Consider the following 27,528-nt stretch of genomic DNA (forward strand, 5'->3'; position numbering starts at 1 on the left):
AGTTTTCTTACTCCTCCCAAAGGTAAAAAGTTGACCTCCTGAAGAAGGTTAAAACTAACCATTTAGGTGTGCACAAATGCTTACCAAGTATGATTTTAATTTCTTTTTTTTTTAAAGATTTTATTTATTTATTTTTCCCGCCCCCAAAGCCCCAGTAGATTGTTGTATGTCATAGCTGCACATCCTTCTAGTTGCTGTATGTGGGACGCGGCCTCAGCATGGCCGGAGAAGCGGTGTGTTGGTGTGCGCCCGGATCCGAACCCGGGCCGCCAGCAGCGGAGCACACGCACTTAACCGCTAAGCCACGGGGCCGGCCCCTGATTTTAATTTCAGTGTAACTGATGCAGAGCTCTACTGGTGATAACTAACCGGCTCTACTGGTGATTTCAACCTGTGCAATTCTTTCAATTATTTCTAGCCCCAAACAGCAAGACCACATTTGCTACAATAGCAACTGAAATGTGTCAGGTGTATGTTCAATGATAATATGATTCTTTTATTTAAAAAAAAAAAAAAAGCAGGATAAGAATATGCAGCAAGAATAATTTAAGAGTTTTGAGAACACTCATACCCAAACACAGGAACGGATGAGGTGGGATAATGCATAATACGACAAAACCTAGGCTAAATTCAAGGTTTACCTGGAAGATTTAAAAAAAAGCCAACAAACATATAAAAAGATAGGACATTTCATTTTTAATCAGTCAAAAAAGAAAAGAGTTCTGGACACTGTCGAATTCCACACACCATAATGCTATAGTTACACATTAAATATAATTACTATCTATACATATGCAAAAATATAAAGTTCTATTTCATACAATAAAACCCTTTATAGAAACCATTTTAAAATTAAGCAGAACTTCTCAACATTAATATGTGAAGTGTAAGTCCTTTTAAAGTTTCCTTTAAAGGTTTTAAAACAAAATGCTAAATCTAAAAACAATGTCCTTTCTGTCGTTTCCAAATTAAATCTACTTAAAATTGATAGCTCGGTCATATACTACTTAAATAATATTGTTCAGGCATCTCTAAAATCCTCCATTTTTTCAAGTATGGAAATAGAACTCAAATATTCCACAATACAGTACTAAACAGAATATTTAGGAAAGACTGTTGTCATATGGCACAATACTGTTTCATTTCTTCAATATGTTTTGAAATAAATATCAGGTTTTGTTTTGTTTTTCTTCTAAAAGGCCAAAAGTATAATCTACATTAAGATAATTTTGACTGTGATAAGACTTAAGTGTGTAAAATATAACATCAATATTTTATCACAAAAGTAAAGCTGGTAACAAATTATAAAAAGGGCCAGTACTCTACTCAGGTATACCCAGGGATTAAAGCTCATCATGATAGAAATATTCATCATGAAGCTGTCTGCCATAATCTGTGGCTTCACTGGTAAGAAACAAGTCCTGGTTCTCCAGAATCTCTGCTTCAGAGAGCTTTCTGTCACTGTTCAAATCCATTTCATCAATTAGATGAAGAGCCTTTAAAACAAAAAACAAGGTGTCAAGCATAAGAAGTATTTTCAGCAAGATGTTCACATTTTAATGTGATTTGATTTGTCAAAATCATTCAGGTGTACCAAGTACCCATTATTGTCTAAGTACCTAAAAATATTACACATTGTAACTGGTCTATGTCTTCCCTCATTATCCCCTTTCTTAATTTCTGCTGAGTTCTGCCTCCTCCCCATTCAAATTCAATTCAGAATATGTCAAAGTTAAACAAAATTAATATAACCCACTTTGAGCCCCTATAGATGAATACAAACTTTTATTATTTTATTCACTGTACTATCAAATTAATATATGATACAATCTTAATTTCTTTGCCTCCTTGACAATGTAAAGAGTTTGCAGATTTTAACTAAGAAAGAGCAATGCACTGATCCTAAATAAATAACTCCATTATTTCTTTCTTTGGCTTAAGATTTGGAACTTCCTTTCCTATCAATAGCACCAAATTTAGGGGGGAGACAATCATTCTGTAACACTCACCTCTTCTTGGGCAATGCCCTGATTATTGGGTACTACCCAAGCTAACAGCTCTTGGGGATCAAGCTTGCCATCAGAATCTTTGTCATAATCATTCACGAATCTATCTTTCTCAACAAGTATCCACTCTGGATCTTCATTTGCTGCTTCATATATAAAAAGAAACCAAACACAAATATACATACATATACAAGAATATCACATATATCCAACAAAAAGTTTGGTATATCCCTAGAATAAAGGAAATGAGTTTAAACTTACTTACATAAAGGGAGCCCAAAGAAACAGAATTACTTAAGTGAAAAGTCCTGAAATAAGTACAAACTACGCAGTAATTTTCAAAAGTGACACATAAGTCTAAAGGACTCCGAGTTTTAAAATTGTTGCATGTTATCACAAACTAGTAATTTTGTTAACTGCTGCTACTTGTTCTGATATCTAGTCTTCTCAAGTCTGAGCTGAGTAATATTTTTATGTACAACACATGACTACATAAAGCTTCCCAAGCGTTCTTGCAAAGTAATGCCATGTGTAATTTTAAAGTGACATTCACAACAAGTGATGCTTTTAGGCAACAATTCTGAAAAAAGACAGCTGCTTACAGAAAAAGCTGCCTATACAAACTCCTCAAATTTGAAACACTCAATAAGTCACGTTCCAGTCTACACCAGTATTTATAGTATTTTATATTTCTCTTTTAAGATCTACATGCAAAGATCCAGGATTTTGTTTAAAAATATCAACCTTTATTTTCTCACTCATTTGTATTGGTAATTACATTATATTTGCTTGAAGAAGAAAAATGTTTGAATCTAGACATGGAACTAAAAGTGAGCAAGACAACATTCTCAGATAAGCTATAAGTCCCATTGTTTCACTTGTATTATATTTAACTTGGCAGAACAAGTAGAAATCAGGCACAGGTCTTATTCCATTTTCCTCTGCCAAACAGAGCTTTCAACAAGTAAGACTGTCTTTCAATTTCTTTCTTCTTTAACTCCATTTTTTTTCCTCCTTCCACATACCCCCAGGCTACTTACTTGGATCCCGCCTGTAGTCACCAAGAAATTCTTCCAAACTAACAAATCCATCACCATTTTTGTCATGTTCTTCTAAAGCCTCCTGAATGACAAATTCCTATTGCATGTTCATAAAAAAAATAATTAGTCATGAAATTTTCAATCCCATCACCATCTAAATCAATTCTACTACAGAACTTCTTTAGAAATAATCACTTTGGTTGTCTATATTTGCAAGACAATCTCTCCAAACACTGGAATTTAGGAGCAGGAATAAAACCCCAAATATTAAGTAGCTTTAAATTCAATATCCTTAAGCTTCTGCTATTGAGAACTCCACTTCACCCTCCTAAACAACCTCGCACTAAACTCATACCCACTTTCTGCACATTCCCCTCCTTCTCAAGAATGACATCTTTTATTACCCTTGTCTTCTTTAACTCCACTTTCCCTCTAATCCATTAACAACAATTATCTTACATCTCTGCATAGAACTGTTGTTCTACCTCCAGATCTGAAATGTGTCAGTCCCTCATAAAACCTCAACCCCGTTGCTTCCTCTTCCAACAAACCTATCCCCATCTACCCTAAACTGCCCCCAAATCTGTTCCTCTCTCTTATCAAGGCTTCTTAACAACAAATCCTTCTCTCTAACCCACAAATTACACACTTTCTAGTTATACTTGACCCAAGATGACCTATTTAATAGCTAATACTTCCCTTATTACCTTCCTATATCCTTTTGTACCCTTTTCTTATGATGCCAATCCCTACCCTGTACATCAGATTCACATTACTTTCTCCTTTATTCTGGAATCATCAAGTCTAAAAGAGAAAGATATAAAAATATAAACTTAGTCCTTATAAATTAATCTTCTTGCTGTTTCAGTGGGCTCTCACTGCAGCTTGGAAGTCTGTCTCTGCCTCAATTTCCCTAACACACACTCTACAACTGTTTTTTGATACTTTCACTTTCTTTGAGCCTTACCGTAATTCTCTCCAAGACTCTCCTGGCAAAGACCCTCCTATTTTTCCAAACATGGTGCAGGTCCTCTGAAATGCTTCCTTGTTTACCAGCATTGCATCCTCATCTTTAGTTACCTCTATTTTTATGCTTATTCCCCTCATCTTTCTCTTTAATCTCAGGAGTTAAAACTATCTCTCCCTTTTCTCTAGGGCAAAGCCCTCAACTGTCTTCCTAGATCCCATACTTTCCCATCTCCTGAGTGCTCTCTGTCACTCATAACTCCAGCCTCTTCTCCATCAGCTTCTTCTTCTATGCCTTTAGACACATCCAAAACTTTGCTGCACTCTTTAACTACCACCCTGGCTTCCTCTCTTCCTTGCCTAGACTCTCAAAGGTTACATCTACTGTTCTCAATACCTCACTACCTGCTGCTAACCAAACACCTTTCAATCTGGATTCTAGCATCACAACTGTAATGAAAATATATTTTCAAAAGTCTCCAGTTCTAGCCAAATCCAGGGGTTTCACCTACATATGTATGAAATACTTAAATACAAGTTGTTGGATTTTTAAAATCAAATATTACAGATTTTATGTTTAGAAAGCAGGGGATCTTAACCTGGAGATCCAAAGATTAGTTTTAGAGAGAGGATCTGAGAACCTCCTGAAATTATAATCCAATATTTTGTATGTATGAGCATACGTGATTTTTCTGGGAAAGAGTCCATAGTTTGCATCATATTTTTAAAGGAGTCTGTGATCCAATAAAAGTCAAGAACCACTGATCAAAATTATTATTCCTCCATTCAAGTAATCCTCTTGGGAAACAATAGACTTATTTCAATAAGGTTGCCACAGTTAAAATAATTTTTGGAAATATGTGAATGAAAATATCTTTAAATTCTGACTTTTAATCCAAAGTAGAATCACTTAGTTGATCTTGTACCCTTGCCTTTTCCTATACCAAATATACCCTTTAAAGAAAAAAGGAATACAAAAACAATTAAAGTAAATAGGAATTAATGAAGCTGCACTGAATGAGACATCACTTTATGGTCACACATCTTATGTGCTAACATCAACTCTAACTCAGCACAATGGAAGAACATCCTTCCCCACCATGACATACCCTATTCTGTCAATGGTACTACCTTTTTATCATTGGTACACTCAAAACCTCAGTCATCTCTGACTCTTCCCGTCCCTTTCCATACCTATCTAGTCAGTCAACATTCCTGTTTATGCTTTCTTCAAAATGTTGCTCAAGTCTATTTCATTCCATTGCCACATCGTATTCCAGGCCATAACACATAATGCCTAAATTATTTCATTGCCTTCATTGGTCATTCTGCTCCTCAGTCTTCCATTGTCCCTTATTCCCCAGAGAATCAAGATCTAGCATCCTCTGCCTGCCATGCTAGGGCTCAATTAGCTCTTCTTAAACTAGGTCATGTATTTTGTACCAAGTGAGAAATCAGAAGCCTCACAACGGCAAGAGAAGCGGTACTAATGGTGGTTTCTTGCCACTGAGCTATGGAGAAAAATTTATCTGCAGCCTTGTTATCAAGGCAGCAGCATCTGACCATGACCCATTAAACAAAAATTCTACATCTTTTCTCCCTGAAATATCCAGGGAACCAAGCCACACAGCTGCAGGCTGATGCCAGGCAACAGACCTCAATATAAATGTTTAGTCTATTTTTTAAAAGCTATTTGTTATATTAATTTTTACCCTCCAATATGAGAGTTTCTGCTCTCAAGAAGCTTGCCAGGTCATAGGAAGGACTCAATCAATGTTTGTTAAGTTAAACTTAGAGTTCAACAAAATTTTGAAGAGCTGGTTCTTCTTCTAAGTACCAAAGGGATGAGAGGACTCATTATGCCTAAAGTTGCAAAAACATGACTAGTCATTAGCAGCTACATCCCCCTACACACACCCTATTAAAAGGGATCCAAACGTGATACGTTTTCCCAGACCAAAAGTTTTCATAAGTGATGTGATAAACTAAATAGAAAGTTCTAATGTTACTAATCTTGAAAGACCAGAGAAAAGTCTAAAAGCTACAAAAGGACAAGAAAGGCACTGAAGGTAATGGTTATGAAAGAGAAAATAGCCAGGGAAAGACTGATGCTTATATATATTACAGAGATTTAAAAAAACTCAGTCCTGGGGCTGGCCTGGTGGCATAGCGGTTAAGTTCACAAATCTGCTTCGGCGGCCCAGGGTTCATGGGTTCGGATCCTGGGCATGGACCTACACACCACTCATCAAGCCATGCTGAGGTGGCGTCCCACATAGAGCAATTAGAAGGATGTACAACTATGACATACAAACTACCTACTGGGGCTTTGGGGGGAAAAAAGGAAAATAAGGAGGAAGATTAGCAACAGATATTAGCTCAGGGCCAATCTTCCTCAAAAAACAAAAAAACCCAACTCAGTCCTTTACCTTCTCCTTCCCAATAAGCAGCCTCCTCTCCCACCCTGAAACCCTCCTCCCCATTCCTAGTCTTAAGTGGGGCAAACTTTGACTCTCTCTTAAAATTCTGGTTGCTATACAATTCATTCTAATAACTTACTAAAAACAGGTTTTAAAGTTTTGGCAATAATTCTCTAAAAATTTTTCTTTCTTACCGTCATATAATCAACTTCTTCAGGATGCTCAAAAGCAATAAATTCTTCAAGATTCAAACCAGGACTTGAATCCTGGTTAGCTTTTTCAAATCGCTTCTTGTCCTTTAAATGAAGCTTTGAAAATTAAATATTAAACATATTTAAAGGTCTCATCCATACCATTCATCATTAAAAATACTTTGAAAAACACAAACTATGTGAAAACTAAAGAATATTTTCATACATTATCTTACCATATCTTCACAACCTTTTGAAGGTAGGTTGGGTAAATAACTTCATTAGGAGCACTATAGACACAGGCTCTATAGTCAGCAAGATTCAGATCTGAATTCTAGCAATGCCACTTACTAGCTGTGTTACTTAGGACAAACTGCTTAACCTCTCTGGTTTCCTCAACTATAAAATTAGGATAATCTGACACCAAAAGCAAAAGCAACAAAAGCAAAAATAAACAAGAGGGACTATATCAAACTAAAAAGCTTCTGCACAGCAAAGGAAACCATCAACAAAATGAAAAGGTTACCTACTGAATGGGAGAAAATATTTGCAAATCATATACCTGAAAAGGGGCTAATGTCCAAAATATAGAAAGAACTCATACAACTCAATAGCAAAAAAACAAACAATCCAGTTAAAAAATGGGCAGAAGAATAGACATTTTTCCAAAGAAGGCATACAGATGGCCAACAGGTACATGAAAAGATGCTCAGCATCACTAATCATCAGAGAAATGCAAATAAAAAGTACAATGATATTACCTCACACCTGTTAGAATGGCTATTATCAAAAAGACAAGAAATAACAAGTGTTGGCAAGGATGTGGAGAGAAGGGAACCATTATGCACTATAGGTAAGAACGTAAATTGATGCAGCCACTAAGGAAAACAGTACGGAGTTTCCTCAAAAAATTAAAAACAGAACTACCATATGATCCAGCAACTCTACTTCTGGGAATTTATCCAAAGACAATGAAAACACTAACTCGCAAAGATATACGCACCCCCATGTTCATTGCAGCATTATTTACAACAGCCAAAATACGGAAACAAACTAAGTGTCCATCAATGGATGAATGGATAAAGAAATTGTGGTACACACGTACATACACACACACACACACAGGAATATTATTCAGCCACAAAGAGGTATGAAATCTTGCCATTTGCAACAACATGGATGGAGCTTGAGGGCACTGTGCTAAGTTAAAATAAGTCAGAGAAAGACAAATATTATATGATCTCTCTTATATGTGGAATCTAAAAAAAAAAACAAAAATAAGCTCATAGATACAGAGAACAGATTGGTGGTTGCCAGAGGTGGGGGCTGGGGGAGTAGGAGAAATGAGTGAACTGGTTTTTTTTGGTTTAAATAAATTAAATAATTTACAAGGAAAAAAAATTCTATTAAGCAATTGGGATGAGAATCCCTATCAAGCAATTAGTAAACCTTAAGTATTAAGTATTTAATAAATGTTACATGTTGCTAGTATTGATAGAAAAACTGAGATTAAATAATTAAAAGGCATGTCAGAAATACAGCTAAAGTATGTTGAACTCGAACCTCCCTGTTCTTTCTGCAGTACAACACACTATCTTTTTTAACAATTAATCTCAATACTTTTTTGAAGGCCCAAAAAGCAAAAAATTTAGCCTACGAATTAATTGTTGGTACGCCGTTTTCAAACTGTTTTTGGTCTTCAAAACGACTTTTCAAAAATATATTAACAGGTTTCAGAAAAATAGCCCTCTTATAAGAATACTTTTGGTATCTATATTATATTTGAAAGTCTATTCTTAGTAAGCTCTTATTAGTGCGAATTCTATATGTTCAGATATCAAAAGCCAAAATGGGCTTATTTTGAGGTTAAATAAACACACCATTTTCTACTTTCTCATGCCCATTTTCCCTTTTTTTTTTTTTTTTTTTAAAGTATGCTCAAGCAGTAAATCAAGTAGCAGCTATTAGGGATACGGCTGCTGAATTTCTCAAAGGTAATTCTGTAATCAAGAGCCCTGGAAGTCAACAGTGCTATATTGCTAATCTTGCATAAATTCTATTTTGAGAATTTCTGCAAAAAACTGTCTTTTCTATAAACTGATGTGTATTAAACTGCACATTTTTTAAAAAGCACAATTTCACATAATTTAGAAGTTTTAATTTATGTGCTTTACCGTTGAAAAGAAATGCTCTTTTCAGTTTTCTAGAATAATAAAGGTTAGGTAGCAGTCATTTACTGAAACACTGGTTCTTTTACAATGACTGATTTACAGTGGAGAGGCTTAGTCTTACCCAAAAGAACTCACCTTTTAAACATCCAGATTCCACTAGCTATACTCACCCAATCACATAGGAAAGAAAAAAAATTGTGTCCAAATAGCTGCTTTTAACTTGATGTTTCAAAGTTTTAAATAACTAGACCAAATAATTTACATTTTATGTTCAGATTTAACATGGGTAAAAGCAAACAAAAAAGAACTTGAGGTACTTTGTTGAGTCCATCAAGTTCTTTTTGAATAAACCACTATTCAAAATACTAAGTGCTTAGATTTCCTTATGAAAGAACCCTTCAATTTGGAGCAAAAAGGTCCACGTTTCAGCAGAGGGAGCTGAATTTGGCCAAATTTGCCTATGGAAAGAAAGGATCTCTTTCAACAAGCTGAGATTTCTTTAAAAAAAAAAAAAAAAAAAAAGAAAGTAGTTTTCTGGTTCACTTTTCTCAGATTTTTTAAATAAAATGAAATAATGTGATTTTCAAAAGCGGTTTTATTCATGGTCATTTGAAGAACACAATTTAAGAGCAAGTCATATTAAAGAAGCCAATACACAGAAAAACTTTTTTCAAAGTGGCAAATTTCTAAAAGATAACAAAAAAGACTGCCAGTTTTATAAAACTTCAACACTCTTTTTCTTCTGTATTCTAGTACAGGGTAGAAAGTGCTACATACAGTAGTAAAAAGATAGAAACTACCATATTCATTTATTTTTATATTATATCGGAAACTTGTGAAGAACAAAACTGCCATCTTTTGGTAGACTAATGATTTTACATGAGGAAATATATAACCTGTGATACCAGAACAAAAGTTGAGGTCTTAAAAATTCTGATTAGCCATAGGCAAAATTATATCTTACATAAATAAATACTGCTTATACATGCACACTCAGCAGCTGGCTTTAGAAGTTAGAGCAATTGAACTTCTGCCAGGCAGATCCCCAAACTTTAATTATCCTGCTTAAAAATGCTGACTGTACTTGTTCACCGTATCATAAAGAAATGCTTTTTCAGGCATTTCACAGCCCAAGAGGGTCATTATTTCAGGTTATCTCTATTCTCTATATGGAAACATTAAAAATAAGATAAAATTCAGGTATCAATTTGATTTTTTTAATACGCTTCCATACAGAAAAATTTTTTTTATTTAGATATCCAAGTAGTGTTTATGATTACTTTATTTATGGTATAATGTTTAGTCTGTAACTCTGTTTAAGACTGATTCATTTTTCATCTTTGATTTTTTATTTTGAAGAATAATGCAGCTGTTTCTGGGTTCATCTTCACACTCCACATCTACTTTTAGGGGGTTATTTATATCAAATTCTAAAAGTATTATGATTAGAACTTCATGTACAGACATATTCCTGGGTTGTCAAAGAATAACCAAGAGGACTCTCATTGAGAAGTGTTCATTTTAGGGATCCATCAATTCCTTTAGGCTATTAAGATCCATCTAATTCATTCTTAAAAAGTAGAGTCTTGTCATCAACATGTACTGAGTACCCGGGTGGGGACCACAGCATTAGAACCAGACATCTTTTAGAAGAAAAACTGTTCATAAACAGTTTGCATTAATGAGTCATGTATCTCTTCAAAGTGAAGATTTTCTTCTCAACACCATCATCTATTACATCACCTCCTCCCAAGAATACAGATTAAAAAAAACCACACACGCATTTCTTATTTTTTGATGGGATAGTAATTAAATCTTTTGGGTGCCAAAAGAAAAAACAAAGGACACAATTAGAATCTAATTCTCTTAAGATTTTAAAATACTGTATTTAACTTCTCTGTTGCTCCCCTGCAGGGAAGTCATAATATCATACCATGGTTTGGTTTTAGAAAAGTCTTAGAACTCAAATGATGCTTTTAAGATAAGTTAATTTCTCTAGTAAAGGAGGATACCTAGTAGACAGACAAATCCCAAATCTCATTATCATTTGTTTTCTTTTTAGCACTAAAAGTGGAAAGACTGACTTATACTCTCTTCAGTCTGGTGTAAGAAGAAGACCCAAATACAGAGGAAAAAAAGGAAAACAAGATACATTTTTCCCCTGTAAATTAATCCTAACTAATCTAAAGCTGATATAATTAACAAAAGCATCAACATTTTTTAAAAGCTTATTACATATAAATACTAATTTATGTAAATTGCACATGCTTTCTTCAACAATATTCCTTTAAATCAACACAGAACTGCTTACTAGTCCAACCGCTACTGTTTAGTACTATTTCTCCATACTATTATTACCCCACTTTTAGATATGAGGAAACTGAGGCATAAGGAGGTTTAGTAACTTACTCAAAGCTGCATAACTGTTAACGTACAGCTGGATGTAAAGCCAGGCAGACTGGCTCCACAGCTGGGTCTGGAGTCTTGAATCTCTACTCTGGTGGCATATGCACCGCATATGCATCATCATTAGCAGAGAAACAACCAAGTCTGATTTAGTGATGGCCTACAGAGTTCAAGTGGCCAATACGATTCTAAAATAAATAGCATGTACAATGATAAAATATGGCCACAATAAAAGCCAAAAGGTAGACACTAATAATGGGATAAGTTAAGGAATGCAAGAGGCTCAAATGATTTCCAAGCACCCTTAACTAATATTTTGGGACATAACAGTTTGCAACAAGGTGTTTGGTTTTATTTTTTTCCACATATAAAACTATCTTTAGGGAAATAAGTCTTTAAAATTACCTTTGAAATACAAAAGTATGTGAAATGGCAATTTCTCAAGCTTATAGTCATTTGTCTTGAAAAGTTCCTACTAATTATTAAAGGTTTTTAAAATTCCTATTATTTCCTAAATATAAATTGTCTTCCTCAGCTCTGCTTAATAAGTATATTTTTTGAAAAATTAAACCACAAATTAACGAGACACAACAGACCCCACAGTGATACTGAATCTTCAAAAATGGGTTATTTTAAATGGTGCGGCCACTATGGAAGACAGTATTGCAGTTCCTCAAAAAATTAAAAATAGAATTACTATATGATCCAGCAATTCCATTTTGGAGTATATACGCAAAAGAACTGAATGCAGGGTCTCAGAGAGATATCTGTACACCCATGTTCATACTAGCATTATTTGTAATAACCAAAAAATTGAAGCAACCCAAGTGTCCATCGATAAATGAAATGTCTATGGATAAACAAAATGTAGTATACACATACAATTAGAATATTATTCAGCCTTAAAAAGTAAATTCTGTCACACGCTACAACATGGATGAATCTTGAGGACATTATGTGAAATAACCTAGTCACAAAAAGACAAATACTTTACGATTCCACTTATATGAGGTACCTAGAGTAGTCAAATCCAGACAGAGAGAGTATAATGGTGGTTGCCAAGGGCTCAGAACCGGGAATGGGGAGTTGTTTAATAGGTTTAGCATTTCACTTTTGCAAGATGAAAAGAGTTCTGGAGACTGGTTGCATAACAATGTGAATGAACTTAACACTACTCAACTGCACATTTAAAAATGGTTAAAATGGTACATTTTATGTTATGTGTATTTTACCACAGGTAAAAATTTTTTTAAAAAGAGTTATTTTATATAAAACTATGTGTTTAAAAATGCGAATGGGTCTCTATAGTTTTCTTAGTAAATATGATATAAACTGTTCAGTTATAACAAAAAATAAAACATTGAGATACATATTCAAAATACACTAAAAAAGCAACTCTGGAAATGAAAACAAATGATGCAGCTGAGAAAAACAGATGCAAGGATAATTTAAGTCCAGAATACAAGTCCTAAATCTGGCTAGAAAGGAAACCATCAAAATGACCACTGAAGTGGAACAGGTGATTGCCTAGAGAACAAGGCAATCCAGTCTATGACCTCAGGCCCTCTGGTGCTCATTCATGCAGGAAGGTAAAGTAAACCAATATGATCAAAAGGAACAGCTTGTGCACATGTACTCACCTGCCTAAAAGACTCCTCTTCTGCATCATCCAGAGCAGTGTTCTCATCAAAGTCGATCACACGATCATACATCTGAATGTTGTATTCATCCCACGATACACTACCATCACTGTTTTTATCATACTCAACAAACTGTTGTTTTGCTTCTTGCATAGCATAATGTTTAAAAGACATTTGAATCCACGAACTCAGTTCACCTATGAGAATTTCCCAGAACACAATGAATGGGATAGTAATTCTGATACTTAAAGGAGTGAGGATTTCTAAAGCTTCTCTAAAAGAAAAAAAAAAAAAATCTTCAGTGTTTGCAAATACTGAGTGAGAAGAGGCCTAGTTGTATTCATAGAAATAGGAGTAGGAGGAGGAGAGAGCTGTTGGGAGTCTAAGAATATTATATGTGATCTAAACAGAATGTAAGCTTTCCTGAGTGCAGAGAGGTACTCCAAATGCCCAGAAAGAGCCTGGCTCAGTAAGTATTTACTAAATGAATTAACAATTGGCCAAAAGAGCACTGACTTTTTTTTAACCTTACCCCAAAAATTGCAGATAACCAAAAAATTGCGGCTATCACAGATCTCCAGGAAGCACAAATACCTGAATAACTACCTACTTAATTTAACATGTATTAGAAAAAATAGTGTTTTTCGTTTATGAAAGTAATATAAAGTTTCCCTTTAAAATAAATTTTACATTGAGTTGAATCGAAACTATGTTAAGGAAATAATAGATGGTTAGTAGATATGGCCTAAATTGTGAAAAGGCATTCAACTGACTGAAGTCTGAAAAACATTGTCCCAGTATATTCCCTTTAACCATGTCATGAAACATCTGGAGGAAATTTTAACAATGTTATGGGTAGCAATTATGATTTATGCCCTTCTTGCAACAGCCGTCTTAACTTGGTACCTGAAGACATGAGGAAAAAGTTTCTAAATCTCAAATTTCCACTTTCGGATCAACTTTTAAAAAGCTAATCATAGAAATATTTAGTATACTGCATTACAGAAAAAAGGTGGGGGAAGGAGGAACAAAAACACGACTATTTGCAAGGACAGCAGGAGTAATACCATTTGGTTTAAAGATAATATACCATTTGGTTTAATGAGTGGTACTCCTCTACTGGTTTAGGGGAGGTCAGGTAAATAGAGAAGTGAAGACACTTTCTCTCTCCTGAAACTCTGTATCAGGGCAGAATAATAATTATTATGGCAACCATGTATTGAACAATTACTATATATCAGGTCTTCTAAATATGTTGTTTCTAATCTTCAAAACAAGGCAATTATAATCACTATTTTACAGTTCAGGAAATTGAGGCTTGGAATTGAGGCCTCACAGCTAATAAGTAGCAGAGTCCAGAGTCAAACCTACATTTGGCTTCAAAGCCCAAACTCCTTCCACTGAACTTTGCTGTCTCTCAAGAAAACTAAGTCCAGTCCTGGCTCTCCAAGTGCCAGTTAGCAAAATTCCCTGAAGAGTCCTCCAGAAGAATGAGGGTTTCTTCAGGGTTTCTGCTAGTTTATTTAAAGAGATCACCATGGCATAATAGAATACAGAATGGAACAGGGATCTGAAATATGGGTTCATGTTACAGCTCTCCCATAAGGGGGAAGTTTATCCTCTCAAGGTTGTGTTTTCTCACCTGTAAAATGAAGATTTGGACTAAGTTCCTTTTACCTTTAAATTTTCAAAAAATTTACTATTAAATATTTGAACATATGTAGGCCCTTACAGACAGGCACAACAAAGTCTTCCAAAGCAACTTGTTCTGTGTGCTTTCTAGTGTAACCAAAGATGGACCTATTCTTATTGGATATTTAAGAGTCTAAAGGTTTTGTTGTTTCAAGTAGAAGGAACCAAAACCTTAATATTCCTGAGGGCACCAATGTGAATACTTTATGGATAACACATCTTAAGTTTACCAATTAGTTTGTAATTATCTCTTCAGCAACTTCATTTCTTAGATGCTGAGCAGCATTTAAATAAGAATTATAGCAAAATAGCTCCTGAATTTTTGTTGAGGATCAACTTGGAAAGTTGATAGGGTTCATCACTTGAATTAAGCAATGAGGAGAGGCAGTTGCACAGCAATTTATTTAGAATATTCTTTTAATAATCTGTGCATTTCATTTCTGACTATAGAACCTACCTAAGAGCACTCAGATTCTTTTCTTAAGTGAAGGGTATTAAAAAACTGAATTAAGAGGAGGAGATTTGGATTCTAGTCCTGGTTTTGCCACTTGTTTGAGAAAGGCACTTACTCCTCTGGGCTTCAGTTTCTTCATCTCTACAAAGAGAGGTGGATAAGATGATTCTAAGGCCCCTACCAGCTGTAAGAATTTATGATAAACATAATTCACATGCAACAGGTCTTTTTCTACTTGCTTTATTTAAAAAAAGCAAATTCTTAAAATTCTAATGAAGCATATATCAAAAGAGCAATAAATCACTTAATGCCTTCAGAAGGTTTTTGGCATATTTCTTTAAAATGAATCATATTGTTGACACTGATAAAAGTCATGTGAGGAACAGGGTGTTTGCTCAATGTATGACCTGCAGGTACCCTGTAGGATCAATGATGTTTATGTATTACTGGAGAAAGCACTGAGTTTTATTTGGTATCCTATGTCTAAAGACTTCCAGGTATAAGATCTACTCACCATGTCCTTTTTTCCCTCTCACAGTACCTCTAAAGTGTTGGAACACTAGCAATCTACACTCAACAGACACTCCTGCTTAAAGGTTTGTGTTACCGTCTCCTACAAAGGTATTTCTCCATTGTTAGCTGTGTAGGACGTCCTTACTTTCGGTGAGAAAGCCATCCGAGTCCAAGTCAATTTTCTTTATGATTGACTTCAGTCTTTTGTGTTGCTCTTCAGGGGTGAGTTTAACATATTCATCTACTTCTTCCTTTAGGGGATAAGAGATACACGGGGGTGTGTGTGTCAAGCATTACTATTAGTGGGGCAAGATGGTGGAGAATAAGGCCACCAGAAGCCTCCCTTGCCGAGGGGTTTCGGGGTGACCCACACCCGCTCTCCAAGGCCCCTGCCCCCTACACACCCTCAGTGATCCTGCCCCGTGTCGGGAGAGGAGAAGGGATCCGGCTCCTGGGCCGCGCTACTTCCTCAGGCTCAGAGGCCCCGGGGTCCCGCAGCGAGTGAGCGGCGCCCTGCCCGGCCCCCATTGTCAGGCCGCCCCGGCCAGGCCTCGCCCGGCCGCCCCTCTTTGTCCCGGGACAAAGCCCGCGGCAGCCGCGGGGCGAGGCTCGCTCTCCCAGCCCCCAGCCCGGCCGCCTCACCTGGCCGCCCAGCAGCGCCTCACGGTCGTAGTCAGCGCGGTGCTCGCCCTGCGGGTAGTGCAGCTCCTCGGGGTCCCCGGCGCCGGCTGCCGTGGCGCACAGCAGCAGCAGCCCCAGCGCCACGGGCCTCGGGCCCAGCCGCATCGCACCGGCCCGCCGCGGACACAGAGAGAGGCGAGAAGCGAGGCGAGCGGGCGCTCAGGCCGGCGGCGGCGCTCCGCGGGCGGGCGGCTGCAGAGAGGCGGGGCGGCGTACGTGGGGAGGGGGAAACGGAACGCGAGCGGGCGGCGGCCGCCGTTCCTCCAGCTCTCCCCAGCCGCGACTCGAGCAACAACTGCGGCGGCGCTGCCGGCCAGGCCGAGGCCTATATGGCCCGGCGGAGGGGCGGGGCGCCAGGTCGCGCCGCTGATTGGGCCACATGGCTCTGGGGGCGGGCCGCGACGAGGTGGCGGTCAGCTGCCTGCCTAGCCGCTCCTGGAGGCTGGAGGTGGCGGCGGGGAGGGGAGGCCGTCGCCGCAGCCTTGTCTCGCGCCACGACACCCTCCGAAAAACACTCCCCCACCTTACCCTCTCCCTATCTTTTCCTGTCAGCCTCATTCTTCCCAGAAACTCACTGTCCACTGCATGTGTTGGTCCTGGCTTCCATCAATGAGAAAGGTGGGAGATTTGGGTGAAAACAACATAGTACCTAGAAAAATCTTTCCCTTGAAGAACCAATCAACAGTATCCATTTCCCAGTCTTCAGTGTATCTCTACTTATTTATTTCACCAGCACAGGACGGACAAATCCAGGCACTGAAACCAGATTTTTGTATCTGGGGTCAATTTTGTAACTTCCAAGTTCTAGGAACTTGGCCAAGTTACTTGGCCCGTGAAAACTTGTTTGCTCATTTATAAAATGGGCATAGTAATAAGACTATCTTAAAGAGGTGTTGTGAAAATTAAATTAAATAATACAGTCGTTTAAAACAGTACCTGGCACATATGGTAGAGTGTTTAATAAATATAAGCTTACACCCACGCAGGTAGAAAAGCAAGATGATTGCACAGAAAGAATAGCTTAGCAAGTACCTAGGAAAACCTTTAGAAATAGAATGCATGTGCATGCAGCTTCTATTCTATGTCTACCTACAAGTCTATGTAGTTTCTGCGCCTCATTCCCAGCACACTAAACCCAAAGAAATTTGTAGGCTGCGGCTTGAGCCCTTTTCTTTCATTGATTGCTCCAGTTAGGATCAGGACTTTTCACACAGAAGAAAAGGCTTTCTGGGTCCTCTTTCACTTCTCACAATCTCTGTTTGGATTGGGAGCAAGATTCTGTCCCAAACTGAAAAACTGAGTGGGCACAAATTGGACAAATTTCCTGGGTCAGGTTGGAATTTTATTGTTTTTGGTCAGAGACCGTTGAAAGGTTTACAGAGCAGAGTTCAATGGGATCTTTCCAATATTATAAAGATCAACACAGAATAACGTTTTAAGTTTCAGAGGATAAATATAGGCAACACTTCAGAGTTGATTTCTCTAAAACAAACAAACAAAAAAGAAAAGAAAAGAAAAGAACTTTTATCACCAGGTCATTTTAATTTTAACTTCAGTTCTGGGTGAGGCAGTCTGTGAAAAAAGAGAGAGATGCCCCCAACTCAGCTTTACACCTATTGTTCTCCAATAAGTACAAGGTAAACTTTGACCAGCTTCTGATGTGATTCCAATTACATAGGGTAGGATACAAGGTATTACGGAAGTTCTTCTGAACTCAAGGGCTCCACAGACGGAGGTTTTGGGGCAAAGAGAATCTAACAATATCTAAAGAGGCAATGGGGTGAATGGTGTAAATGTCTGAGCATCAGAAGGCCTGGGTTCTGTCTGCTTTCCTTCCTTGGGCCTATTTTTTTCGTTTGTAGGAAAAGGATTAGGTTAGCTCAGAGGATCTTAATTTGAGATCTTTGGGCTACTTCATGGGTCCTAAATGGTGTGATAATCTCAAAATCCCATACAAAATTATGTAAATATGTACATTTCTGGGGAGGAGATGTATAGTTTTGCTTTCATCAGAGTCTCAAAAAAATTCTTGTGGCAGCCCCTGTAGAAGTCTCTAAGCAACTCTTCATCTCTTAAAATCCACAATTTTATGATCTTGGCAGTTAGGGTTATTAGAAAGCAGATTACAGTAAAGAGCTCAAGAGAGGCAAGATTGATCCATTGTCATTATTTGTAATTAATCCATTTTCTTCAGGGAAAAATAAATATCTAAAATAAGCAACTTGTCAATAGAAGAGGTTCTATGAGAATCCGGAGATCACTTTCTTGACCTTTAAAAGCCATAGCACATAGCAAATTTGTTTTTATTCACATTTTCGAGGTGTAATTTACATAAAGTGCACAAATCTTAAGTGTACAGCTCAACGAATTTTTAAATATATACACTTATGAAACCTGCCCAGCACCACAAGTCTCCCTCCTGCTCCCCAACATCATCTCTACCATAGTTACTATTTTGACCTCTCTCATCATAAATGTTTTGCCTGTTCTTGAACTTTATATAGACAGCATCATACAGTATTTAAAAGTACTGGGCCGGCCCCGTGGCTTAGCAGTTAAGTGCGCGCGCTCTGCTACCGGCAGCCCAGGTTCGGATCCTGGGCGCACACCGACGCACTGCGTCTCTGGCCATGCTGAGGCCGCGTCCCACATACAACAACTAGGATGTGCAACTATGACAAACAACTATACTGGGGCTTTGGGGAAATAAAAAAAAAAGGAGTAGGATTGGCAATAGATGTTAGCTCAGAGCCAGTCTTCCTCAGCAAAAAGAGGAGGATTAGCATGGATGTTAGCTCAGGGTTGATCTTCCTCACAAAAAAACAAATAAACAAACAAACAAACTGCTAATCATATACCCTTCTGCCCTGCTGGGAAACAGTATTATGCCATGGAAAGAACAGACAATTTTGGAATCAGACACACACAGTTTGAATTTTCAGTCTCCATAGCTCGCATGCTTCCTCTGTAACCTTGAACAAATGACTTAATCTTTTTTAACTCTGTGAAAAAATGGAATAATAAAAACTTGTCTGATAAGTTTTGTGGGAGAAGTCTATTAAATACCCTATATAATGTGTCTGACCCAGAGAAGGGGCTCAAATTCTTTTATTTTTCTTTCTTTCCTCCTAGAAAATTTCTACTCAACATTCCAGACCCAGTACAAGTGTTTCCTGAAGGAGAACTTTTCTAACTCCCTGCCAACCAAAATTGTTGATCTCTTTGGTCTCTTTGTTCCATCATTGTGCTTTATATGTTCCTCTGCATCAGCATTTAGCACAGTCTACCGTGACTATTGCCATTACTACAGAATTTGGGAACCTTGAAGTCAGGAACTGTGTGATTTCACCTGTATTTCACTAGTGCTCCTACTAATAAGAAGAACTCAATAAATTTTTATGGAATGAATGAATTCTTCTATACTGGCATTCCTTTAGAAGTATGTACCATAGATAGTAGAGTTGGCTTTGAAACTATTAAAAGAGGGAGTTTATAGATTTCTTACTTTTTGAGTTTGGTGAAGTGTGTGTTACAATGAACAGTGGCTTAAAAAACAAGGCAATACTTACTTGTAGTACTTACTTAACATATACAATGTGGACGCTTGTGTTATAGGCTGATTTCCATGGGAATCAATGAGATTTGGCACAATAAACAACTTAAGTGGAAAAGACAACAAACTCAATGAATTTGTAGCTTTTCCAAAGTTGGAAAACAAAAGACAAAGGAACAGACTATAAGGCAGTGAATGAAGGAATAGCTTAAACTGAATGATCACACAATTAGAGGGATTTTGTGGGTTGTTTTAATCTGTTATTAGGCTTTTGAGGACAGAAGGAGATGTGAAAATTCCAGGGTTATAGTGGAGTCTCAGAAGATGACAGAAAATATGTGAATAGGTGTGTTATGATATCTAGAAAATATTTTCTTTTCTAAGGAGTATCCAAAAATGTATAAGTAGTCATAAAATCTTAATAATCTGTTAGAAGTAATTCAAAGAAATTCAATTAACTATTTCTTACCAAATGAGATTTCCCTAAATTAAACATGGCTCTGTCCCAATGATCAAATGATCAAATGTAATGATAGCTTCATCCTCAAATAGAAGCCATCCTCTACATCCGGCAATTCACATTTATGACCCTAGGCCAATTACACCCATCTCTGGCCCTAAAGGCAGACCAAGTGGACAGATATTAGTCAGAGTGCCTTCCCTGACTTGCTCTCTATACCCATAGGGTGACCATACATCCTGGTTGAACTGGCATAATTACTAATCATGTCCCCTTTCACATTCAAAAGTATCCTAGAATGAGGTGATAAATTATAATGTCAGCTAAACTTTGGGCCTTACACTCAAACTGTCCAGCCCCCTCCCAGTACCCTTCCCCAAGTCCCAGGCTTTATTAAGCCTCAGAACCCTTTCCCACACTTTTTTCCCCAGGTTCTCAACAATAGGTCCTTGAAGTCTTAGTCAAACACATTAGCAGTTAAAATAAAGAATACAAAGAAGGAAGTGATGAAACTTAGCTAGAGAAGACAATGAGAGAAGGGGAAAAAAGAGGAGTAAGACTGTGGACTAAGCATGAGGTTCTTATGAGTTATAATGAAATTGATTTTCTTTTGGCATTACTAAACCAGCTCTGAAGACATTTTTGTAAGAGGAAATCCAAAACTGATATGAGCAGAGTGACTTCTTTGAAAGACAACACTTCCTGAATGTATAAGTTTTGGAATGTTTATAGGAACAAAACTCAGGATTGCTCTATATCACACCATGCATTCAAGTCTTACATGTTCTCAGATCCAGCCAACAAAGAGAAAACACCGTTGCTATGATTGCAACTCCATCACAAGATGGTATTCAAGGACTTGTGAGTGATTGGGCTTCAGTTTTTTTGGATTCTGGATCAAACTTAGGTCTGTGGGCTTTTGAGGTTGGTTTCTGTTAAAAAAGGAAAAAAGGATTTGTACTACAATGTAGTACAGAAACAAAGGAGTTACACAAGAAATGCATGCTTACTTGTTTATTTTAAGAAAATTAGTGTGTACAAATAAGCAAAAAGAAAAAAGATCATAAATCCCATTCTTATAAATAACTGCTATTGACATTGGTGTTTAACTTGCCAGAGTTTTTCTGTACGCATTATATATACTTTTAAAGGCAAAATGCCTTATGCAAAAATAGGATACAAAGAAAGCTACTACTACCAATGAAATAGCTCAAGAAAGCAGAGGAGTATAGCCTAGAATGACCTACAAGGTCTGGGGAACCCCTGAAATCCTCAGCAAGTATCCACATTCCATCTTAGGAGTTTCTCTATCAATTCACTTTTGCCTGATATGCTTTTCCTTGTCTTCTACCTCCCTGGATGCATGTCTCAAACTCCCGCCATAAATGCTGCTTCACCTGGATCCATCTCACCTCTGGGAACATGTATTCTATTTTGGAATTGAGTATAACAAGCTAGACCTTTGAATCTCCTCAAAAATATGACTCCTGATCTCTACTCTCACATTTTACTCATAATACCCAAAATGAGAAGTATCTCACATGCTGTGCTAAACAAACTCCCACCTAGCACTCACTTAATCAGAGAGTGGAACTGGAACACAAATGTACAGGGGGGAAAGACAGACATGATAGTATCTGTTATTTATTCTATGAGAGAGGCCAGATCTCAGACTCCTGCTGCCCATGCCTCCTTCTAAAGAGTTCCCACCCAAGTGCACTGGGGAAAAAAAAAAAATCTATATTCTGAAGTTGTTGATCACAATTTTCTTTTTTTTTCTCTTTTTTTAAATTTTTTATTTTTTGTTTATTGCAGTAACACTGGTTTATAACGATTGCAATTTTCTATGTCAGTTAGGTAACGTTTGTTCAGTGTGTGGTGTGGCTCTTTTGTATCTGTACTGATATTTTATCAGCCTATTTTATATCAGTTACTGACAGATGTTTCGTAATTCCTACTAGAGTTGTATATTTCTCTACTGTTTTAAGTTTTGGTAATTTTTGTCGTATGTATTTTGAGGCTATGTTATTAAGGAAATACAAATTTATGATTTTTATATCTTCCTGTTGGACTGACATTTTAACATTATGAAATATTATCTATACCTTTGGTAAAGCCTTTCATCTTAAAGACTACCTTGTCTGATCTTAGTATAACTACTTCAGGGTTCTTTTGACTACTGTTTTCAGGCATATATTTTTCTATTCATTTACTTTCAGCCTCACTGTATTTTTATATTTAAGATGTATTTCTTGATAGCAACATATAGTTGAAGTTTTACATTTAGTCTTAAAATCCGTGCCTTCTAATTGAAGTATTCATTCTATTTTTGTTTGATATAATGACTGAGAGATTTGGGTTTAAACCCATCATCTTGTTCGATGTCACTAATTATTAGGGAAATGCAAACCAAAACTACAACGGGATATCACCTCACACCCATCAGAATGGATATAATTAACAAGACGAGAAATAATAAATGTTGGAGAGGATGTGGAGAAAAGAGAACCCTCATGCACTGTTGGTGGGAATGCAAACTGGTGCAGCCACTACGGAAAACAGTATGGAGATTCCTCAAAAAATTAAAAATGGAAATACCATACGATCCAGCCATCCCACGACTGAGTATTTATCCAAAGAACGTGAAGTCAACGATACAAAGAGATCTATGCACCCCTATGTTCATTGCAGCATTATTCACAACAGCCAAGACGTGGAACCAACCCAAGTACCCATCAACTGATGAATGGATAAAGAAGATGTGATATACATATACCATAGAATACTACTCATCCATAAAAAAAGACAAAATCATCCCATTTGCAACAACATGGATGGACCTTGAGGGTATTATGTTGAGCAAAATAAGCCACACAGAGAAAGACAAGCACCATATGATTTCACTCATATGTGGAAGATAAACAAACACATGGATAAGGAGAACAGATTAGTGGTTACCAGAGGGAAAGGGGGTGGGAGGGTGGGCGAAAGGGCTAAAGGGGCACATATGTATGGTGACAGATAAAAACTAGACTATTGGTGGTGAGCACAAAGCAGTCTATACAGAAACTGATATATAATAATGTATACCTGAAATTACACAATGTTATAAACCAATATGACCTCAGTAAAAACAAACAAACAAACAAACAAACAAAAATCATCTTACTATTTCTTTTCTACCCTGTCCAATACGTTCTGTGTTCCTTTTTCTCTCTTTTCTTGCCTTTTTAAACTTAATTACTTTTCTTTTTATTCTGTTTTTTCTTGTGTTAGCTTACTAGTTATATGTTGTTTTACTGTTCTTTTAGTATTATCAAAGAGATTATAACATGCATCCTTGATTTATGAAAATTTCTCTAATATAAATTAGGACTTTTGCTACGTCTTGAACAATGCTAGGATCTTAGAACCTTTTACATACATTTACTACCCACCACATGCCTTACTGCTATTGTTGTCCTGTATTATAGTTCTTTCTATATATTAAACTCTACAAGATATTGTTATTGTTATTATTGCATAGATCAATATTTATTTAGAATTACCTACATACTTACCCTAGCAAGTTCCAGTAGGAGAGTCACAGTGCAGACCACTTGATTTCTAGAGTAAAGACATGACATCTGTAGCAGAGAATTTTATTTTATTTACTTTCAAATAGAATTAAACTCTATTTTAACCATTTGAAAAGCATCTCCAGGTATGCTACTGTGCCTTGGTAAAGAATGAACATCTGACTACGATGACATTTTGTGAGGATGGGTCTCTATCCTTCTTTATCCTTAAACCAACAGTCATTATATGGTGCCGTGTCCCCAGTCAGTACAATACATGGGTCTGAGAACCAAAGAGTGGAAGTAGGAGTGGCCCCACTCACCATCACTCTCAGAAACCCATCTGAAGTATTTATTCTTCCTGTCTCCACAACTTTAGGTTCTGTAGATCCTGTTTTCCAGAAAGGTGATACTTCCACCAGGGAACAAAGAGTCCCATTAAACTTAATACTATGACTGCCACCCTGCCACGCTGGGTTCTTTGTGCCAGTGGAAAGGAGTTACCACCTTGTGGGGGAAATTGACTTTGATAATCGTGAGGCGGTAGGGCTGCTGCTACACAATGGGGGCAGGCAGAAATGTTTGGCACTTGGGTGATCTACTAAGGAGTCTCTTGGTACTCCAAAGGCCAGTTTTAACTGTAAATGAAAAATTCAGCAAACACAGCCTGATAAGGCCATGGTAATCAGGAACTCAGGCCCCTCAGAGGTAAGGATCTGTGTCACCCCACCAGAAATCCACCTAGACCATCAGAAGTACTACCTGAGGGTGAGGGGACTCTGGATCGGATGGTAGAGGAGAGAAATGATAAATATCAGTGATGGCCTTGGGTCTAACTGCAGCAGCGAGGCTGTAGCTCATCTCACAAATCCTTCTCTCTTACGTTTTGCCAGAAATTATAAATGACCAGAATCCTAGAGAAGCTATGACATAATGGAGTAAACCTGATGTGAAAAGCACGTGCATCTGAATGGTGCAAGAGGCGGACCTTGGCAGACATTGTTGATGTTTCTTCCAGATCTTCTGGGATTCCTTTTGCCATTTTGGTTGTTGTGTCCGATGCCCAGCTGCCACAAGTACTCGGGGTAATAAGTCATACCTGCAACTTTCTTTGGAGGATTTCCCTTGTATGTTTGAAGTCTCTGAGGCTGGAGATTCCCGAGAGTTATACCAACCTCCCATTCCACAGAACATGACCAATAACTGATTGGGGCAGGAGTACAAAAATTCTACTCCCTTGCTTCAAGGCAAGATGGGCTCTGCAGTACAATTTATACTCCTTCTTGTAGGATGAGGCTGAAGCTAGATTTCACCTGAAATCCCATTCTTACATAGTTCCTTTCCTATCCTGCTTTCCTCCCTCCCTTACCTATCTCTTCTGAGTGCACTTTCAATAAATCACATGCAAACAAATACCCATCTCAGGTTGTTCTAGGGAACTTTACTTAAGACTTCTCCCAAATAAATTACCTGCACCCAATTCCTTCTCCCAAGTAAAAAAGAAGTCATTCATCCAATTGATTTTTGATAGCTGAGAAGACCACATGACCCTAAGTGATTGTAGGAAACAACTCCAAGACTTTAACTGTTATAAAAATTATTAAAATTGAGTTACAGCATATATTGGTATATATAACTATATTTACACTTTTAAGGCATTTTGATAGACTTTGACTCACTTTCCATATGGAATATTGTGTGTGTTTGTAGGAACTTCATTAACAATGAAATATGAAAGACTTCAAGATGTGAAATTAGTTTCAAGAGTGTAAAATACAGTGAGAAGAAATTCCATTTAACACAAGGGAGAACTTGCTAACTGTTAGAGTGTCCTTGGGTTAGGTTGAATTTCCTTTCATCTTAGACTTCTAAACACAAGCTGGATGATTCCTTGGTGAAAACAAAACAAAGAGCTCTTCAGGCATCGGAAGCATTGGACTGGTAGCTATTTGATGCAGGTGATCTATAGTTATGATCTATATTCAGGAACTTAAATATGGTATTTAGAACCTTCTTTTGGTTAGAGAAAGATTCAATGGAGAAATTATTACTTCCAATAATTTGCTTTTTCTATTTTTTTGCTGTTTGTTTTGCTTTCTATTACCCAGTACTAAATCCATCATTGGTTTTTTTTTTTTTTTTTTGAAGAAGATCAGCCCTGAGCTAACATCCATGCCAATCCTCCTCTTTTTTTGCTGAGGAAGATTGGCCCTGGGCTAACATCCGTGCCCATCTTCCTCCACTTTATATGGGACGCCGCCACAGCATGGCCTGACAAGCGGTGCATCGGTGCACGCCCAGGATCCGAACCGGCGAACTCCGGGCCGCAGCAGCAGAGCGTGCGCACTTAACCGCTACGCCACAGGGCCGGCACCCCATCGTTGGTTTTGTACACATTTTTCTTTAACCAAATCTCATCTTTATGGTAATAACTGTTGTTCAAAAACATAACCAACACACTAGCCCGTGGGATCCTTCAATGAATTGTGTTGGGCAGTGACTATCTCTGAAGGTGTGGACTGAAAACCATGGGCTTCCTATACCTGTAGATGGCTGAAAGTCAAATTTAAATTTCAATTGCTGAATTTAGGCATTATTGAATTCACAGCCTTTCTCTTATGTGAAAATTAGGGCATTGATTGGAAAGTCGGATGCCTAGAATTGAAGTGGGATTTTTGGGAATGTTTGGATGATTCAGATGGTACCATTCACTATCCCAGCCCACTATGCCTCAGACAATACCGCTATCCATAGCCCTTAAGTATCTTATACACATCATCATGGTATTCCACATAACACTGCTTCTGATAAAGAAAACTCACCTTACGGTGAAAGAGTTGAGGCAATGAACTGATATCTATGGAACTCACTAGTTTTATCATTTATTCCATCACTCGTATACAAGTGATCTTATAGAGAGGTAGGATGGTCTATTTAAAACTCAGTTATAATGCTAGCAGGGAGATTTTTTCCAAGGTTGAGGTGCTCTTCTACAAGATGTGCTAAATGCTCTAAGTTAGCAATCAAGATTTGGTCCTATTTTTTTCCATTGAAAAGTATAGGTTCCAAGATGGAAGTGGGAAGTGTACCTTTCACACATAATACAAGCTGGAAAATGTTGTTTTCCATCCCCATGATTCTAGGACGTGCTGGCGTAGAGGTCTTCGCATGCATGAGAGGAATGCTTCTGCCAGGGGACGCACTATGGTTCCACTGAACTGGAAATTAAGACTGCCACCTGGATGCTTAAGGTTCTTCATGTCACCAGGAAAACAGGCCAAAGAAGGTGCCGGCTGGGATGATTGATCCTTATTTTCAAGAGGAGATAGTGTCACTGACAAACAGCAGAGGCTTAGAGGACTATGGTTGGGACTCACGGATTTCCTTGGGATGACTCTTAGTACTACCTCCAGTGGTAAAGTTAATGGAGGACTCCAACAATCTTACGTGGGCAAGACCATTAAGGGCTCAGATCCCTTGGGAATGAAGGTTTGGGTCATTCAACCAAGTAATGAAACCTGACCAGCCACAGTTGTTGGCTCTGGGCAAGAGAACATGAAATGGGTACTGGAGGATGGAAGTTAGAAATGTCAGATAGAGCCTTGTGACTGCTTGCAGAAATAAAGATTATAGAATCTGTCTAATTTTCTCACTTGTTCTGCCATGCGTATATTAAATTAAGTTTTCTTTTCTTTTCTATCCCTTTCTTCCAGGGCATGCTAGTGATGGTTAGCTTTACAATTTTGTTCATGGATTACAAAATTCTGAGACAGGATCA

At 37.6% G+C, this 27,528-nt stretch overlaps 1 protein-coding gene across 2 annotated transcripts; it reads right to left on the reverse strand.

Annotated features, from left to right (window-relative positions):
• Positions 1-675: 675 nt before the first annotated feature.
• RCN2 (reticulocalbin 2) lies at positions 676-16,444 on the reverse strand. Of its 2 annotated transcripts, none has more exons than XM_058542149.1 (7): positions 16,142-16,444; positions 15,645-15,750; positions 12,841-13,037; positions 6,627-6,740; positions 3,047-3,143; positions 2,010-2,149; positions 676-1,496 (listed from the first exon to the last, which is right to left on the reverse strand). In XM_058542149.1, the coding sequence occupies exons 1-7, from the start codon at positions 16,283-16,285 to the stop codon at positions 1,344-1,346; spliced, it is 951 nt and encodes a 316-aa protein (XP_058398132.1). In that variant the 5' UTR covers positions 16,286-16,444; the 3' UTR covers positions 676-1,343. The 2 variants fall into 2 exon arrangements, with proteins under 2 accessions (XP_058398132.1, XP_058398131.1); XM_058542148.1 differs by having other exon boundaries at positions 2,010-2,152; positions 16,142-16,443.
• Between the last annotated feature and the right edge of the window lie 11,084 nt (positions 16,445-27,528).

This window comes from Diceros bicornis, chromosome 5 (genome assembly GCF_020826845.1).
Source record: "Diceros bicornis minor isolate mBicDic1 chromosome 5, mDicBic1.mat.cur, whole genome shotgun sequence".
Lineage (NCBI taxonomy): Eukaryota > Metazoa > Chordata > Mammalia > Perissodactyla > Rhinocerotidae > Diceros > Diceros bicornis.